The sequence below is a fragment of the Myxine glutinosa genome, chromosome 1, assembly GCF_964187855.1.
Source record: "Myxine glutinosa chromosome 1, kmMyxGlut1.1, whole genome shotgun sequence".
Taxonomy (NCBI): domain Eukaryota; kingdom Metazoa; phylum Chordata; class Myxini; order Myxiniformes; family Myxinidae; genus Myxine; species Myxine glutinosa.
The window spans coordinates 206,188,970-206,205,439 of record NC_136261.1 but is presented as its reverse complement, the minus strand read 5'-3'; the positions used below and the strand labels follow the sequence as shown (position 1 = coordinate 206,205,439).

Below are 16,470 nucleotides of genomic sequence, written 5' to 3'. Positions count from 1 at the left end.
ATCTTTCCTCTTCTCCAAGGGCTTGATCTCTGATCATCAATTTTGGTTTCAGACCTGGTCACTCTACTCTGGACATGCTGCTTCTGCTTTCTCAACAATGGATGGAGGTCCTCAACGCCAAACAGGAAATTAGAGCTGTCTCCCTTGACATTTCATGTGCCTTCGATACGGTCTGGCACCCTGCTCTGCTCACCAAACTCTCCTCCTTTGGTATCCATGGAAATCTCCATGCATGGCTGGCGGACTTCCTCTCTGGTCGTAGTCAACGTGTGGCCCTGAATGGGTTTCTCTCATCTCCTCTTCCTGTTCAGGCTGGAGTTCCCCAAGGTAGTGGTCTGGGCGCTGTGCTTTTTCTGGTCTTCATCAATGATCTCTCTGACTCTCTTGAAAATCCTCTCTATCTCTTTGCTGACGACTCTACTCTCTGTCGCTCCATTCCTCATCCCTCAGATCGGCAGTCTGCAGCCTCCTCACTCTCTGCAGACCTGGACAAAATCACAGACTGGGCATCCAAATGGAACATGTCTTTCAATCCTGATAAATCTCACACTCTTACGATGTCTCTCCGAAAAGACCGACTGGACAACCCTCCCATCCACTTTCTGAATAATCCTCTCCAAGAAGTTCTGTCACTCAAGCTTTTGGGTCTCACTATTTGCCATGATCTTTCCTGGGAAAACCACATTTCAAATCTGGCCTCCAAAGCCAGTCGCCGACTGGGCATCCTCCGTCGTGTGAAGTCCTTCCTTGGCACACCTGAGCTCCTCACCACATACAAGGCTTTCATCCGCAGCTCTATGGAATACTGCTCTCCCCTCTGGTCTGGTGCTCCTGCCTCACACCTAGCTCGTCTTCACGCTGTTGAAACCAAAGCGTTCAGAATCATTGGAATCTCCCACGATGAAGCTAACTCCAAGGGCCTTTCACTCACTCACCGCAGGCAGGTTGGTGGTCTTTCCGTCTTCTACCGACTCATCTCTGGCCTTGCCCCCCCAGCTCTCTCTGGGCTCTGTCCCCCAAATATTCCTACAGGTCGCACAAGATCTGCCTGCAACCCTCTTATGGTTAAACTGCCAAAATCAAGACTTTCTGCGCACCTTCACTCCTTCATTCCTCTTTTCTCCCGCCTCTGGAACAAACTCCCTCACTCTCTTCAATCCCACTCCACCCTCCAGGTCTTTAAAACAGCTGTTCACCACCATCTCTTATCCTCCCCCATCCAAAACCTTGATCTTTTCTACCCCCACTAATTTCGGTCCCCTTGTGTTTTATACCTCTCCTTCCCCTTCCCACGCCTCCTCCCCCCAAGCCCTCTCCCTCCCACACTTCTCCCTTCTCTCAAATGTTGTGGTTGTGTGCTTCCCCTTCTCTCCCCATCTTGTCTTCCGCTCCCTCTTTTTGTATATTTTGTTTGTCTGGTTGTTTTGTTAGCGAAATAAATGTTAGCTCTTTCACGAGCCTCGATTCAGTATCCAAAAAAAAAAAAGAAAAAAAAAAGTGAAATCGAGAAGAAATTCCAGGAGCGGTCAATGTTAGCACCTAATGGAATGATGGACCAGTCTTTGAGTATTTTAAGCAAGACCAATCAGCCTTACCAAAATGCCATACACACCTGTGTCATGTGGGTTCTTCAGTAACAACTGCCACACTTTTACAAGCACAGGGTCAGAAGAGCCTAGTGGAGCTGAAAATGAGGACAAGTTGGAGGAAAAGTTTGACATGACAAGGTCCAGTTGCCATTTTTGCTGATGTTTTGCAAGTTGAATGGGTTGCCATTTCGGGAGATGAGTTGGGAAAGAACATGAAGTAATTCGAGTCATTTAACAGAATTCCTTAGCTGCTAGGCCACCATATACTGACACATATCAAGCAACACCAAGTCAGCTGGGAAAGTGGCAAATAAGGTCTCCATAGATTAGGACGAGGAAATAGTTGTGGGCAGGTGTGTCGAGAGTCCAGAACGGGCCCCGAGGCCCCCAACCTCGGGGCCCCCACCCTTTCTCTCTTTTATATAACTTTCTATCCTAACTTTTAATGAACTTTCTTTAATGAAAAACAAATGGTTACTTTTATTTAGCTGTACTAGTGCGTGCCCGTACGTGCGGGGAGGTAAGTACGTGGACATACGTACGTTGACGTACGTACCAAAAATAAGGCCTCACTTTCCGGAAGTTCGCATATCGCAGTTACGATTAATCGCAAATTAGTTTTAATGGCCAATTCTTCAATTAGCGCCAACATATTTTGCCATTTTATCGCAAGGAAAAGCACAAAGAGAAGAGAACAACAAACACACACGCGGTTCCTTCGCTGTAGCTTGAGGCTTGACCGTACGTGCAATTTTTTTTTTAAACTTTCATCGTTCCTTCGGTCGTCGCGCTCGTCCTTCGCCGTTCCTTCGTTCACGTACAAAACGTATGTGTTTGCTAAATAAATGGCCATAACTTGTTTCAAACCGCAAGGCAGAAACAACAAACACATGCGGTTCCTTCGCTGTAGCTTGACCGTACGTGCAAAGAAAAATTAAAACTTTCATCGTTCCTTCGGTCTTCGCTCTCGTCCTTCGCTGTTCCTTCGCTCTCGTCCTTCGCTGTTCCTTCGTTCACGTACAAAACGTATGTGTTTGCTAAATAAATGGCCATAACTTGGTAACCACTTGTCCGATTAATAGCAAACCTTGAAAAGGCACATCCTCAGGTCCCCAGCAATATACCTGGCAAGTTTCACTTAGATCGGACCAGTGGTTGTCGAGAAACAGCGGTCACAGACATACACACAGACAGACACACAGACACACAGAGATTGCTTGCATTATAGAGAGATAGAGAGATGATCGAAAATAAAGGAGATAGCGGGACGTTTGGACCGATCGAGTCAATTCGCACCCTCGACTGTTCAACACTATTTCTCCATAAGATTGGCAAAAAATACGTGAGAAGATGATTAATTAATTTTTTTTTGGACAAAGAGGATACAAACCCATTTCTTTGTAACGAATATTTCTGGTTAATAACCATTTTCTGTAAAGTTGAAACTGTACCATTAACACCGATAAATGTTGTTTTGTTTACGGCAAGAAAACCGACAAGGAGAGCAAAATCAGCTTCTGGGTTTAAATGTAACGATGAGGAAGTGAGGGTGAGCTGATGAGGGGTTTCACTGTAATGTTTTTTAAAATTACAGGAGAAGCTCGGGCTCCTCATCGGACCCCGGGCCCCGAGGCAGCGACCCCCCTCCCCTGACCCCTCCTCTCGACACCCCTGGCTGTGGGAGAGGAGCAGTGTCACTCTCTACAGAGAGAGAGAGCCTTGTATATTAAAATCATAAGAGTTGGAGGGACCAAGGGTTGGAGACTACACAAAGAAGCAATAGGCGCCCGCGGAACTACGTAACTTCCGGTTAGTGCACCCTTCGCGACAACAGTCACGTGATTGGATACGTTGAAAACAAACCACAAAAGGGCACGTGTTACAGCTTACTTCCGGTAGTCTCGCCCTCACCTATACGTTGTCATGGAGAGGACCATGAAGCAAAATGTACTCCATTGGGTTGCAGGTGAGCAGTGAGAGGCAGGGGTTGTGCTATATGGCTCTAGACTCTAGAGGGTGGAGTTTTACCTTAGATGAGGGAGAACTTCACCTGTTTTCCTTGAGAGAGTGCGAGCTAGCAGCTGTAACCTGATGTGTTGTGAGGTTGCTCCCTAACCAGCAGACAGTATTTTTTACAGGTTCTAAGGCTCATGGAGGAGCTGTTACATACAGACAAACATGAGATAACATCAGACAGTTTGACTTCAGACAGATGATAATCTTAGAGGAAATGGCGACACGTTCCGGTGCATTCTAGGTGCTGGTGACGCCATCTTTTGAGCAGGGTAATTAAAGAGAAATCTCACTCCCATTACTCTCTCTCCTCCCAACATCAACATTTAAACAATATGGTATTGTAAGTTGTATCCCACCTCTTATCTTGACGGTTTCACTCTCACAACCAAAGTGTGAGTATTGTTGCAATCTCCGTGAAATTTTGCACTTTCAGTGTTGTGGCAATCCCCCAAAAAAGCAGAACAAATTATGACATCACATGTAAATTTTATACAATATACCCTGAATGTACATGCAGTAACTTAATGGGAATGTTACACCATAAAGATTCTTAAAATAGAGGTGAACTGCACATTCAACTCATGTAGTGGCAAGTTGCCCGCATGGGATAAGGGTGGAGGCGGAAAAAAATGCAAATGGCGTCTTCTGTCATTGAGCCAGCAAGATGGGAGCAACAATTCACATTTATTGCCACATGTGATGTAATTTAAAGGCTCTAATGGTGGCAAGGTGCTCCATTTTTTTTTTTTTTGTATACAGGATCGAGGCTCGTGAAAGAGCTAACATTAATCACACAAAAAAAAATCAAACACACACAAAACATATAATAAGGGTAGCGGTAGACAATATGGGGAGAGAGGGGGAAGGACACAAACACAACATTTGAGAGCAGGGACATCGGGAGAAATGTGGGAGGGAGAGGGCTTGGGGGGAGGAGGCATGGGAAGGGGGCGGGGGAGGGGGGCTGTTTGTTTGAAACTTGTTTGTATTAGGGTTAGAGCCAGTGACCGATTGCAAATTAATAGTAGGATACCCAATCTTTCCTTCAAGGAGAATAATACAACATTATAAAGTAGAAGGGCACTCGGTAGAGCGCACATACCTCCATCAGGCTGAACAGTTCACGTTTTGTATCCCACTGATAGGCCGGATCTGGATTCGGACCTGAACCAAAATCTAATCGGTTTGTTCTTGTCACCTAACGAACTCGTCCACCAAGTTTATCATAACTCGTCCACAACTTTTATAAACATCATGTTGAAGGAACTGCGCTCCAACGCGAGTCGAAAGAATTGACGCGACCAAAGACGGAATTCGTCCGAGTTGCTTTATTGAAACAAAACAGCTCAGGTATTCTTACAAGCCCGTTTTTCGGGCAACAATATATATACACATTTATGTCGGGAAGTTTGCCCGGCAAAAGCTATACCGGGTATCAAGGGCGAGCCTTGGAAAGGCGAGTCTGGACCTGCCCGGGCGTGTTTGGCTGCGGCCTGGCAAGTCGAGGCTGGGCGTGCCCGGGCGCTCTGGGCGAGCACTGGAAAGGCGATAGCGGGCATGCCCGGACGCTCTGGGCGAGCCCTGGAAAGGCGATAGCGGGCATGCCCGGACGCTCTGGGCGTGCCCTGGAAAGGCGATAGCGGGCATGCCCGGACGCTCTGGGCGAGCCCTGGAAAGGCGATAGCGGGCATGCCCGGACGCTCTGGGCGAGCCCTGGAAAGGCGAGAGCGGGCATGCCCGGGAAAGACGAGACCGGGCGTGTCCGGGAGGTTCGGGCGTGCCCGGGAACAGTGAGTCCGGGCATGCCCGGGAGAGGCGCGTCTGGCCGTGTTCTGGCCGGTGCAAGGCGATTATGTACATCCAGCGGTAACCGCTACACACGCCCCTCCAGAATCGACCTGCACCGGCAGGGTCAATTTAAGGGGGGTCCGGATGACCCGGCCGAAGCGACCCCTGGAGGGTCGTGGGGAGGGGTCTGACGTGGTGGTGGGTGGTCGAGCGGGGGGAACTGTGGACGGGGGGCGGCCTCGCCGCGGAGGAAGGGCCAACCGTGGTGGTCGGTCGACGTCCATGTGCGCCGGTTTGAGGCGGTCCACAGAAATCCGGTCTGGCCGGCCGCCGAAGTCGACGATGAAAGACTTGTCGCCCCGTCGCAGGACCCGGAAGGGCCCGTCGTACGGCGGCCGGAGTGGCCCCCGGTGCGCGTCATGACGCACAAAGACGTACTCCGCTGTGCGAAGCGCCGGGGGGGACGTAGGACTGGGGGCCACCGTGGCGGGACGTCGGCATGGGGGCAAATCGTCGGGCGGCCTCCTGGAGGTCCGAACGCTGGCGAGCGGCGGACCAGGGACTGGTAGCGTCAGGGACGAATTCGCCCGGGACGCGGAGTGGCTGGCCGTAGACTAGCTCGGTGGCGGATGCCTGGAGGTCTTCCTTGGGGGCCGTGCGAAGGCCCAAAAGGACCCACGGCAGCCGGTCGGCCCAACCGTCGTCCTGAAGGCCGGCCATGAGTGCGGCCTTCATGGAGCGGTGAAACCGCTCGCACAACCCATTGGCTTGGGGGTGGTAGGCCGTGGTGCGGTGCAGCGTGACCCCCAACGAACGGGCGACCGCGCCCCAAAGCTCAGACGTGAACTGTGGGCCGCGGTCGGACGAGATGTCCGCTGGTGCGCCAAAGCGCGCGACCCAGGTGGCGATGAATGCCTGCGCCACGTCGGCGGTGGTGGTGGAGGTGAGGGGCACGGCCTCCGGCCACCTGGTGGTCCTGTCCACCATGGTGAGCAGGTGGGTGAACCCCCGCGAGGGGGGCAGGGGACCCACCAGGTCCACGTGGACGTGGTCGAAACGCCGTTCAGGCACGGCGAAAGGTGCCAGCGGGGCCTGGGTGTGGCGGTGGACCTTGGCTCGCTGGCAGGCCGTGCAGGCGTTGGCCCAGTCGCGGATGTTTCGTCGAAGGCCGTGCCAGACGAAACGCGCCGACACCAGCTTCTGAGAAGCTTTCCGGCCCGGGTGAGAAAGGCCGTGGATGGAGGCGAAGATGCGGCGCTGCCAGGAAACGGGCACGATGGGGCGAGGCTGGCCCTGGGAGACGTCGCAGAGCAGGACGGTGCCCGCGAAGGGGATGTCGGCCAGGCGGAGGCCCGTGTCCGCCACGCGGAGTGCCTGCACCGAGGCGTCGGTGGTCTGGTCGGCCGCCATGAGCGTGAAGTCCACGCCGAGGTGGACCGCGTTCGCGCTGGCCCGCGAAAGGCAGTCGGCCACGGCGTTGTCTTTGCCGGCGACGTGCTGGATGTCCGTGGTGAACTCCGACACGGCGGAGAGGTGGCGCTGCTGGCGGGCCGACCACGACTCCGTGACCTTAGCCATTGCGTAGACCAACGGCTTGTGGTCGACGAAAGCCGTGAACGGGCGGCCCTCCAGGAGGTGTCGGAAATGGCGAACGGCCAGGAATAGCCCGAGCAGCTCGCGGTCGAACGTGCTGTAGTTTAACTCGTTCGGCCGGAGTTGCCGGCTGAAAAAAGCGAGTGGCTGCCAAACCCCGTCCACCCATTGCTCATGGACGGCGCCCACCGCGTAGTTGGAGGCGTCCGTAGTGAGGGCGATGGGCGCGTTGAGCACCGGGTGAGCCAGCAGCGTTGCGTCGGCGAGGGCCCGTTTGGCACTGGCGAAGGCCGCGTCCATGGCCGCGGACCAAACAATGTCATGCTTGGCCGGCTTGCCCCGGAGGGCCTCGTAAAGGGGCCGCATGAGCTGAGCAGCGCGGGGCACGAATCGGTGATAAAAATTCACCATGCCGAGGAACTCTTGGAGGGCCTTGATGGAACGGGGACGCGGGAACGTGGTGATGGCTTCGACCTTGGTCGGCAGCGGCACGGCCCCGGTCTTGGTGATGCGGTGGCCCAAAAAGTCAACGGTCGTCGCGCCGAAGTGGCATTTGACCGGGTTGACAATTAAGCCGTGCTCGCTGAGGCGACCGAACAGTGTTCGGAGGTGGAGGAGGTGCTCGGCGCGGGACGTGCTGGCGACGAGGATGTCGTCCAGATAGACGAAAAGAAACGGCAGGTCGCGCAGCACGCCGTCCATCAAGCGCTGGAACGCCTGGGCCGCGTTCTTGAGGCCAAACGGCATCCGCAAAAATTCGAACAGGCCGAACGGCGTGATGACGGCCGTCTTCGGGACGTCGGCCGCCCGGACAGGTACCTGGTGGTAGCCCCGTATCAGGTCAATTTTCGAAAAGATGACCCGTCCCGCCAAACGGGCGGAAAAGTCCTGAATATGCGGGATCGGGTACCTGTCGGGGGTGGTAGTGTCATTGAGACGGCGGTAGTCGCCACACGGGCGCCATCCACCCCCCGGCTTTGGCACGATGTACAGTGGCGAGGCCCACGCGCTATCGGAGCGCCGCACGATGCCGAGGTGGTCCAACGCGTCGAATTCGGCCTTTGCCACGGCGAGCTTGGCTGGGTCGAGGCGGCGGGCCCTGGCGTAGACCGGCGGGCCCGTAGTGGGTATGTGGTGCTCGATCCCGTGCCGCACCGCGACGGCCGAAAACGTCGGCCGCGTGAGGGCCGGGAATTCCATGAGCAGGCGAGCGAACTCGTTCGTTGCCGGGAGGGCGCACGCCAGTTCGGTCGGCGCGGAGCTGCTCATTGTGCACGCCAGGGAGCTGAAGGTCTCGGCGTGGACAAGGCGACGTCGTTTGACGTCGACCAGCAGCCCGTGCGCGCAGAGGAAGTCGGCGCCCAGCAAAGCCACGGGGACGCTGGCGGTAACAAAAGTCCATTGAAAGCGCTGGCTGCCGAAGCAGAGGGTGACGACGCGTGGGCCGAAAGTGCGTATGGCCGAGCCATTAGCAGCGACCAAAGAGGAGCCGCAAACTGCGTCCAGCCTGTCCTGCTCGGAGGCAGGTATGACGCTCAGTTGGGCGCCGGTGTCGCACAGGAAACGCCGTCCAGACGCTTTGTCCCGAATAAACAGCAAGTTGCCCGAGTGGCCGGCGCTCATGGCTGGGAATGAACGCCGGCCCGGCCGTTTCCCGACCTGCCGAAAGTGCACGGGGGCCGGCACGTCCGAGCCTTGTGTCCGAACCTGGCGTGGTAATAACACCACGCCCGGTCAGGTGGAGGCCCCGGCCGTCGTGTCGGAAGTGGGCAGTGCGGCGTGGCGGCCGCCAGTTGCACCGGCAGTTCGGCCTCCAACCGCGCAGGGCGCTCGGGCGTCGTGGGCGTCGCCTCGGACGGCGGCGGGCTCCAGGTAACCGCGCCGATGTGCTGGCCCGCCGAGGAGATCTTATCGGCTTCCCTGGCGAGGGCGCGGGAATCCGTGATCAACGTGCCAGCCAGGGCGAGGCGTACCGGGTTAGGCAGCTGACGGAGGAACAGCTCCCGGAACAGGAATGCCGGAGAGTGCTCGCCGAGCAACGAGAGCATATAGTCCATGCGCTCGGACGGGCGCATGTCGCCGAGCTCGGGCAGGTCAAGCAGGCGCCGTGCGCGTGCTGCCGGTGAGAGGGCGAAAGCGCCGATGAGGAGCGTCTTCAGCGCGTCGTATTTGTCAGCAGCCGGCGGGTGCTGGAGGAGGCTCAAGGCGCGGGCCGCGGTGGTGGAACCGAGCGCCGCCACAACATGGTGGAAGCGGGTGTCGTCCGCGGTGATGCCTCGCAGGGCGAACTGGGAGTCCGCCTGGGCGAACCAAACAGCCGCGTGAGTCTCCCAGAAGGTAGGCAGTTTAAGCGTCACTGCCGTATCCATGTCGGTAGGTCACCAATGAAGGAACTGCGCTCCAACGCGAGTCGAAAGAATTGACGCGACCAAAGACGGAATTCGTCCGAGTTGCTTTATTGAAACAAAACAGCTCAGGTATTCTTACAAGCCCGTTTTTCGGGCAACAATATATATACACATTTATGTCGGGAAGTTTGCCCGGCAAAAGCAATACCGGGCATGCCCGGGTATCAAGGGCGAGCCTTGGAAAGGCGAGTCTGGACCTGCCCGGGCGTGTTTGGCTGTGGCCTGGCAAGTCGAGGCTGGGCGTGCCCGGGCGCTCTGGGCGAGCACTGGAAAGGCGATAGCGGGCATGCCCGGATGCTCTGGGCGAGCCCTGGAAAGGCGATAGCGGGCATGCCCGGACGCTCTGGGCGAGCCCTGGAAAGGCGATAGCGGGCATGCCCGGACGCTCTGGGCGTGCCCTGGAAAGGCGATAGCGGGCATGCCCGGACGCTCTGGGCGAGCACTGGAAAGGCGATAGCGGGCATGCCCGGACGCTCTGGGCGAGCCCTGGAAAGGCGATAGCGGGCATGCCCGGACGCTCTGGGCGAGCCCTGGAAAGGCGATAGCGGGCATGCCCGGACGCTCTGGGCGAGCCCTGGAAAGGCGATAGCGGGCATGCCCGGACGCTCTGGGCGTGCCCTGGAAAGGCGATAGCGGGCATGCCCGGACGCTCTGGGCGAGCCCTGGAAAGGCGATAGCGGGCATGCCCGGACGCTCTGGGCGAGCCCTGGAAAGGCGAGAGCGGGCATGCCCGGGAAAGACGAGACCGGGCGTGCTCGGGAGGTTCGGGCGTGCCCGGGAACAGTGAGTCCGGGCATGCCCGGGAGAGGCGCGTCTGGCCGTGTTCTGGCCGGTGCAAGGCGATTATGTACATCCAGCGGTAACCGCTACAATGTTATATATCGCTTTTCGCCCGATCTCTCAATGGTGAAGAATCACATAAAAAATTAAATAATTATCGTATCCGAATCTCTATTCAGATCTTCACAAATATCGAATCGATTCGTCCTCGTCACACACGCAACCTCTCCACCAAGTTTCGTTCAAATCCATCCATAACCTTTTGAGATATCCTGCTCACAGACAAACAGACAGGCAGACAGACAGACAGACAAGAGTGAAATCATATACCTCCATCTACCTTTGGTGGCAGAGGCAAAGATTAAGGATAACGATAACACAAATAAATCGATATCAGTAAACTAATAGCAATGATGAAGCAATGACTCAGTGCATGTTGGAAAATGGACATTACACTTTGGGGGAAAATCTGCATTAATTCCGATGGACAAAATGTGACGCGGAATTGTAAGTTTTATTTTAAGCCCAAATATATTGTTTTCATACACATGATGATAATTATAACATGGCTGGAATCGCAGATGTTATTGCAGTTGCGGTACCGCGTACTCATCTTTGTCCAAGTAAACTAGAATCAAAATGCGGCCCAAGATTAATTCAGGAGGAAGCCCGAGCGTGGATAAGGAAAGACATTTGATGGTTTTAACCTTTAACCCTTACCTCAAATGAAGATCACATAATAATTTTTGTTCATCTGATTGACTACATTTTATCACTCCTTTGCAGGATCACCACAGGTTCGACGTTCTCCGGATCCCATTCCAAAAATACGGTACAGTATGACACGGAAATGTTCCTGCATGATGGCATCTCCCATATAGAACACAATGTCAGTTTGGGTGTTTGTACAGATGTCTGTCCGCCTTCATAATGGTAGGTTTTAAAGTTCAATCTTTTTACACAAATGTGTGTTCATTCAATACGGTCTATTTTTGAGGATAAAACAAACTCGAAAAACATTTTTCATAAAAGAGTAATTATGTCTCTTCTATTGGAATTGTAGGCGGTGGCTTGCAAACCGAGCATCAATGGCGGTGTACAGAAGCGTTTTTTAAAATAACAATAAGAGCGGGGATTAGGTGGAGGGGTGAGTGTGGAGCAGGAGGAGAGGTGAGTGAGTAGTGAGTGGGGGTTTCAGGAGGAGGGATGAGAGGGGAGCAGTTGGAGGGGTGAGCAGGGGTCAGGAGGAGGGGTGAGTGGGGAGCAGTTGGAGGGGTGAGCGGGGGTCAAGAGGATGGGTGAGAGGGGATCAGTTGGAGGGGTAAGCGGGGGTCAGGAGGAGAGGTGAGTGGGGAGCAGGAGTAGTGAGTGGGGGTTTCAGGAGGATGGGTGAGAGGGGAGCAGTTGGAGGGGTGAGTGGGGTCAGGAGGAGAGGTGAGTGGGGAGCAGGAGTAGTGAGTGGGGGTTTCAGGAGGATGGGTGAGAGGGGAGCAGTTGGAGGGGTGAGCGGGGGTCAGGAGGAGGGGTGAGTGGGGAGCAGTTGGAGGGGTGAGCGGGGGTCAGGAGGAGGGGTGAGTGGGGAGCAGGAGTATTGAGCGGGGGTTTCAGGAGGAAATACAAGGTGCAGGGAGGTGAAATGAGTCTATCTCGCCTCCTTTCTAATGTATAAAATTGTCTCCTTCAGCCGCTCCTCAGATAGCTAGTCGAGCTAAGCCCGAGATCAACATGGTGGCCTTATGCTGTATCCCTCGCTATGGCAGCTCTGTCCTTCTTTAGATGTGACTAAAATGTGGTCACACTGCCAACACAATTGTTTGTTATTTCACAACTTTTTGTGAACTAGCAAAATGTAGATTCTCGAGGCTACTAAAGCCGTACATTATTCATGTTTGTTTGTATCGTTGCCTCTGCCTCTAAGGGCAGACTCATGTGCTGCCAAAAGTACCTTCATGGCAAGGATTACACTGAGTGGGTTGCCATTGCTTTATCAGTGGTAGTCAGGGAAAGAAATCAGAATTTGGCCTGGGTACCAGCAGGATCTTTCACATCCACCAACAACAAGCAATGCTGGCAGATCGATTCGCAGCTTATCCAATGGACGACACAATCATTGATTTAATGCCTTCCCTGTGAAACACCAAGGTGACAGTTTATAGTCATTTTTGGACAGACAGTTTATAGTCATTTTTGGACAGACAGTTTATAGTCATTTTTGGACAGACAGTTTATAGTCATTTTTGGACAGACAGTTTATAGTCATTTTTGGACAGACAGTTTATAGTCATTTTTGGACAGACAGTTTATAGTCATTTTTGGACAGACAGTTTATCATCATTTTTGGACAGACAGTTTATAGTCATTTTTGGACAGACAGTTTATAGTCATTTTTGGACAGACAGTTTATAGTCATTTTTGGACAGACAGTTTATAGTCATTTTTGGACAGACAGTTTATAGTCATTTTTGGACAGACAGTTTATAGTCATTTTTGGACAGACAGTTTATAGTCATTTTTGGACAGACAGTTTATAGTCATTTTTGGACAGACAGTTTATAGTCATTTTTGGACAGACAGTTTATAGTCATTTTTGGACAGACAGTTTATCATCATTTTTGGACAGACAGTTTATAGTCATTTTTGGACAGACAGTTTATAGTCATTTTTGGACAGACAGTTTATAGTCATTTTTGGACAGACAGTTTATAGTCATTTTTGGACAGGCAGTTTATAGTCATTTTTGGACAGACAGTTTATAGTCATTTTTGGACAGACAGTTTATCATCATTTTTGGACAGACAGTTTATAGTCATTTTTGAACAGACAGTTTATAGTCATTTTTGGACAGGCAGTTTATAGTCATTTTTGGACAGACAGTTTATAGTCATTTTTGGACAGGCAGTTTATAGTCATTTTTGGACAGGCAGTTTATAGTCATTTTTGGAAAGACAGTTTATAGTCATTTTTGGACAGGGTTTATAGTCATTTTTGGACAGACAGTTTATAGTCATTTTTGGACAGACAGTTTATAGTCATTTTTGGACAGACAGTTTATAGTCATTTTTGGACAGACAGTTTATAGTCATTTTTGGACAGGGTTTGTAGTCATTTTTGGACAGACAGTTTATAGTCATTTTTGGACAGACAGTTTATAGTCATTTTTGGACAGACAGTTTATAGTCATTTTTGGACAGACAGTTTATAGTCATTTTTGGACAGACAGTTTATAGTCATTTTTGGACAGGCAGTTTATAGTCATTTTTGGACAGACAGTTTATAGTCATTTTTGGACAGACAGTTTATAGTCATTTTTGGACAGACAGTTTATAGTCATTTTTGGACAGGGTTTGTAGTCATTTTTGGACAGACAGTTTATAGTCATTTTTGGACAGACAGTTTATAGTCATTTTTGGACAGACAGTTTATAGTCATTTTTGGACAGACAGTTTATAGTCATTTTTGGACAGACAGTTTATAGTCATTTTTGGACAGACAGTTTATAGTCATTTTTGGACAGGCAGTTTATAGTCATTTTTGGACAGACAGTTTATAGTCATTTTTGGACAGACAGTTTATAGTCATTTTTGGACAGACAGTTTATAGTCATTTTTGGACAGACAGTTTATAGTCATTTTTGGACAGACAGTTTATAGTCATTTTTGGACAGACAGTTTATAGTCATTTTTGGACAGACAGTTTATAGTCATTTTTGGACAGGCAGTTTATAGTCATTTTTGGACAGACAGTTTATAGTCATTTTTGGACAGACAGTTTATAGTCATTTTTGGACAGGCAGTTTATAGTCATTTTTGGAAAGACAGTTTATAGTCATTTTTGGACAGGGTTTATAGTCATTTTTGGACAGACAGTTTATAGTCATTTTTGGACAGGCAGTTTATAGTCATTTTTGAAAAGACAGTTTATAGTCATTTTTGGACAGACAGTTTGTTGTAATAAGTAAATTCAAAATAATTACTCTTGATCAGTGTATTTATGCATAATTTAAAATTTTAGGTGAATATTTTGACCATAAGAAAGAATTGTTAAAATGTTTTTATTTCCTTTAATTTTATTCCACCTTCCAAGTTAAATCTTGTTGTGGTTGGTTGTATTTATTTAATTGAATGATATATATTTATGTTTGCCCTCCCTCTATCACTCCTTCCCAAATAAATTTTGGCAGACATCTACAAGTCAGTCTACCTTCAAGCATTCCAGTCGTGAAAATATTCCAAATGATTCAAACTCTCCTAAGTCGATGGACACCATCACCTTGCCCACATAAAAAAGATCAAATACACAAAGACCTTCACTTCCAGACATATTGGCGCTGACCATGGATTTAAAAAAAAAACTTTCTTGTTTGCAATTGTGTCAAACTATAAATTCATCATCTGCCCTGTTCTACTCATACATGTAGCACATGTATTGAGATTTTCAGTGCAAAGTGACACCAGGAAGTCATAAATGTTTCATAAGAACCAGTCCTGGACACGTCACCACTCGCTCTGTGGCAGGGTGTGGTCATTTTCACTGAGTTGATCATGGGAAACAAACCCCCAACCGTGAAGGCAAATGCAACAATGCTTTACACACTCCACCACCAAGCCACTCAGATTCCAAGGGGAAAATGCATTCTGTTCCTGTTCTGAACGCACTTTCACAGTATTATTGACATTGATATTATTGATAAGCAGTGCCTTCCATAAGTATTTGAACAGTGGAGTCAACTTTAAACAGTGAACATAAAAAGTGCTATTGTTCTGCAATGGTAAAACATTTATCCATAGAAATACCAATAAATAAAAGCTGACCTTCTGAACTTACCACATCTTCATCCTTTGATCTCAAATCCAAATTTCTTGAGTATAAAGCAATAATAACAAATTTGACTTCACTGTTCCAATACTTATAATGGAGGGAACTGTATCTGTGGATCCAATGCAATCTGTTTTGTGTTATAACATTATAAATAAAAATGTGTATTTATACGAGTTGTGTGGATCTGATATTTGATTCTTCATTTCAAGTCCTCACCCTCAATAGTCAACAAAACATAGGGGCAATACCCCTGGTGCTCACGTGGTAGAATAAACAATATACTGCACCGACTAAAGGTATTTTAAACCAATTTGAATGGTTGCTAGAAGACAGGGCAGCATGTAGAATCATATTAACATAATCATAACACTTTAAACAAACAAACAAAAAATACATATTTTGGGGGGGCAACCCCCCTCCCACCCGGGGTCTCCTCAGACCCCAATTTTTCAAATGCTTTGAACAAACATTGGTACATCACGGATGATGAAGGTTGTGGTGAAGTTTCATCAAAATCGTGTGTGTAGGTTCTGAGAAAATAGCAAATACCTATTTTGTGGGGGTCAAACCTGGACCCACATTGACCCCCGGTAGACCCCTTTAGGCCCTGATTTTCTTGATTCCTTGAACAAACCATGGTACATCATGGGGGATGAAGGTTGTGGTCAGGTTTCATCGTAATTGTGCGTGTAGTTTCAGAGAAGAAAGGCAAATACCTATTATGGGGTGAGGCGGAGGGGAGGGGAGAAAGGAAGGTCAAACCTGGACCCACTTTGATCCCTGTAGACCCCCCTTGACCGCAAAGTTTTTAATGTTGTGAACAAACTCGAGTTCCAACCTACCAAGTAAAATTTTAGCCAAATTTGGTCACAATCCCATCAACAGTTTTGGAGAGGAAGTTGCAAGTGTTTACAGTTGGACCGACCGATGGACGGACAGACGACACACCACCCCATAGGCTCCCCGGAACTAAGTTCCAGGTGATAAATTGATTATATGATTGAAGAATTGATGATAAAAAGAAAGAGGTACTAAATTGTGAGCAATGTTGATTGTGATAAAATTATTATATAGTTATATTCATAACTCTAGCCAAGTTATTCTTATCGACTCCATGACACACAATGGAATGCAACCTTCAAGGCCATGACTATAATGATATCATTGATTGACTTTGTATCTAAGAAGGCCATTCACATGAAACTTGTGAACTACCTGGTGAATATGCTTGTAATGCAGAAGCTGCTTCCCAAACAGAAAGCAAACTCTAAGATAGCAAGCATTTAACCTGGTATCAAGGAACCACCAGGAAGACCAGATCACTTGCTATGCGCAGTCCAGGTAGGAATTTGTATTTGCTCAGTGTACCAGTAATAACTCACCTACTCTTTGTGAAGGACACTGGGACTAATGCAAGCAGAAGGGACACCGATTCTAACGTCCACCTGAGGAACAACATGCACATTGATGCCCCCGCC

The 16,470-nt window shown here is 50.0% G+C and overlaps 1 protein-coding gene across 1 annotated transcript in view; it reads left to right on the top strand.

The window, feature by feature from the left end:
• The window catches only part of LOC144893205 (uncharacterized), a 30,147-nt gene extending 14,984 nt beyond the window's left edge, over positions 1 to 15,163 (top strand). The window contains exons 5-6 of the mRNA XM_078782861.1: positions 10,961 to 11,006; positions 14,355 to 15,163. Of these exons, the coding sequence (XP_078638987.1) occupies positions 10,961 to 11,006; positions 14,355 to 14,456 (148 nt within the window). The 3' untranslated portion in view covers positions 14,457 to 15,163. The remainder of the gene's footprint in view (positions 1 to 10,960; positions 11,007 to 14,354) is intronic.
• Positions 15,164 to 16,470: the final 1,307 nt, after the last annotated feature.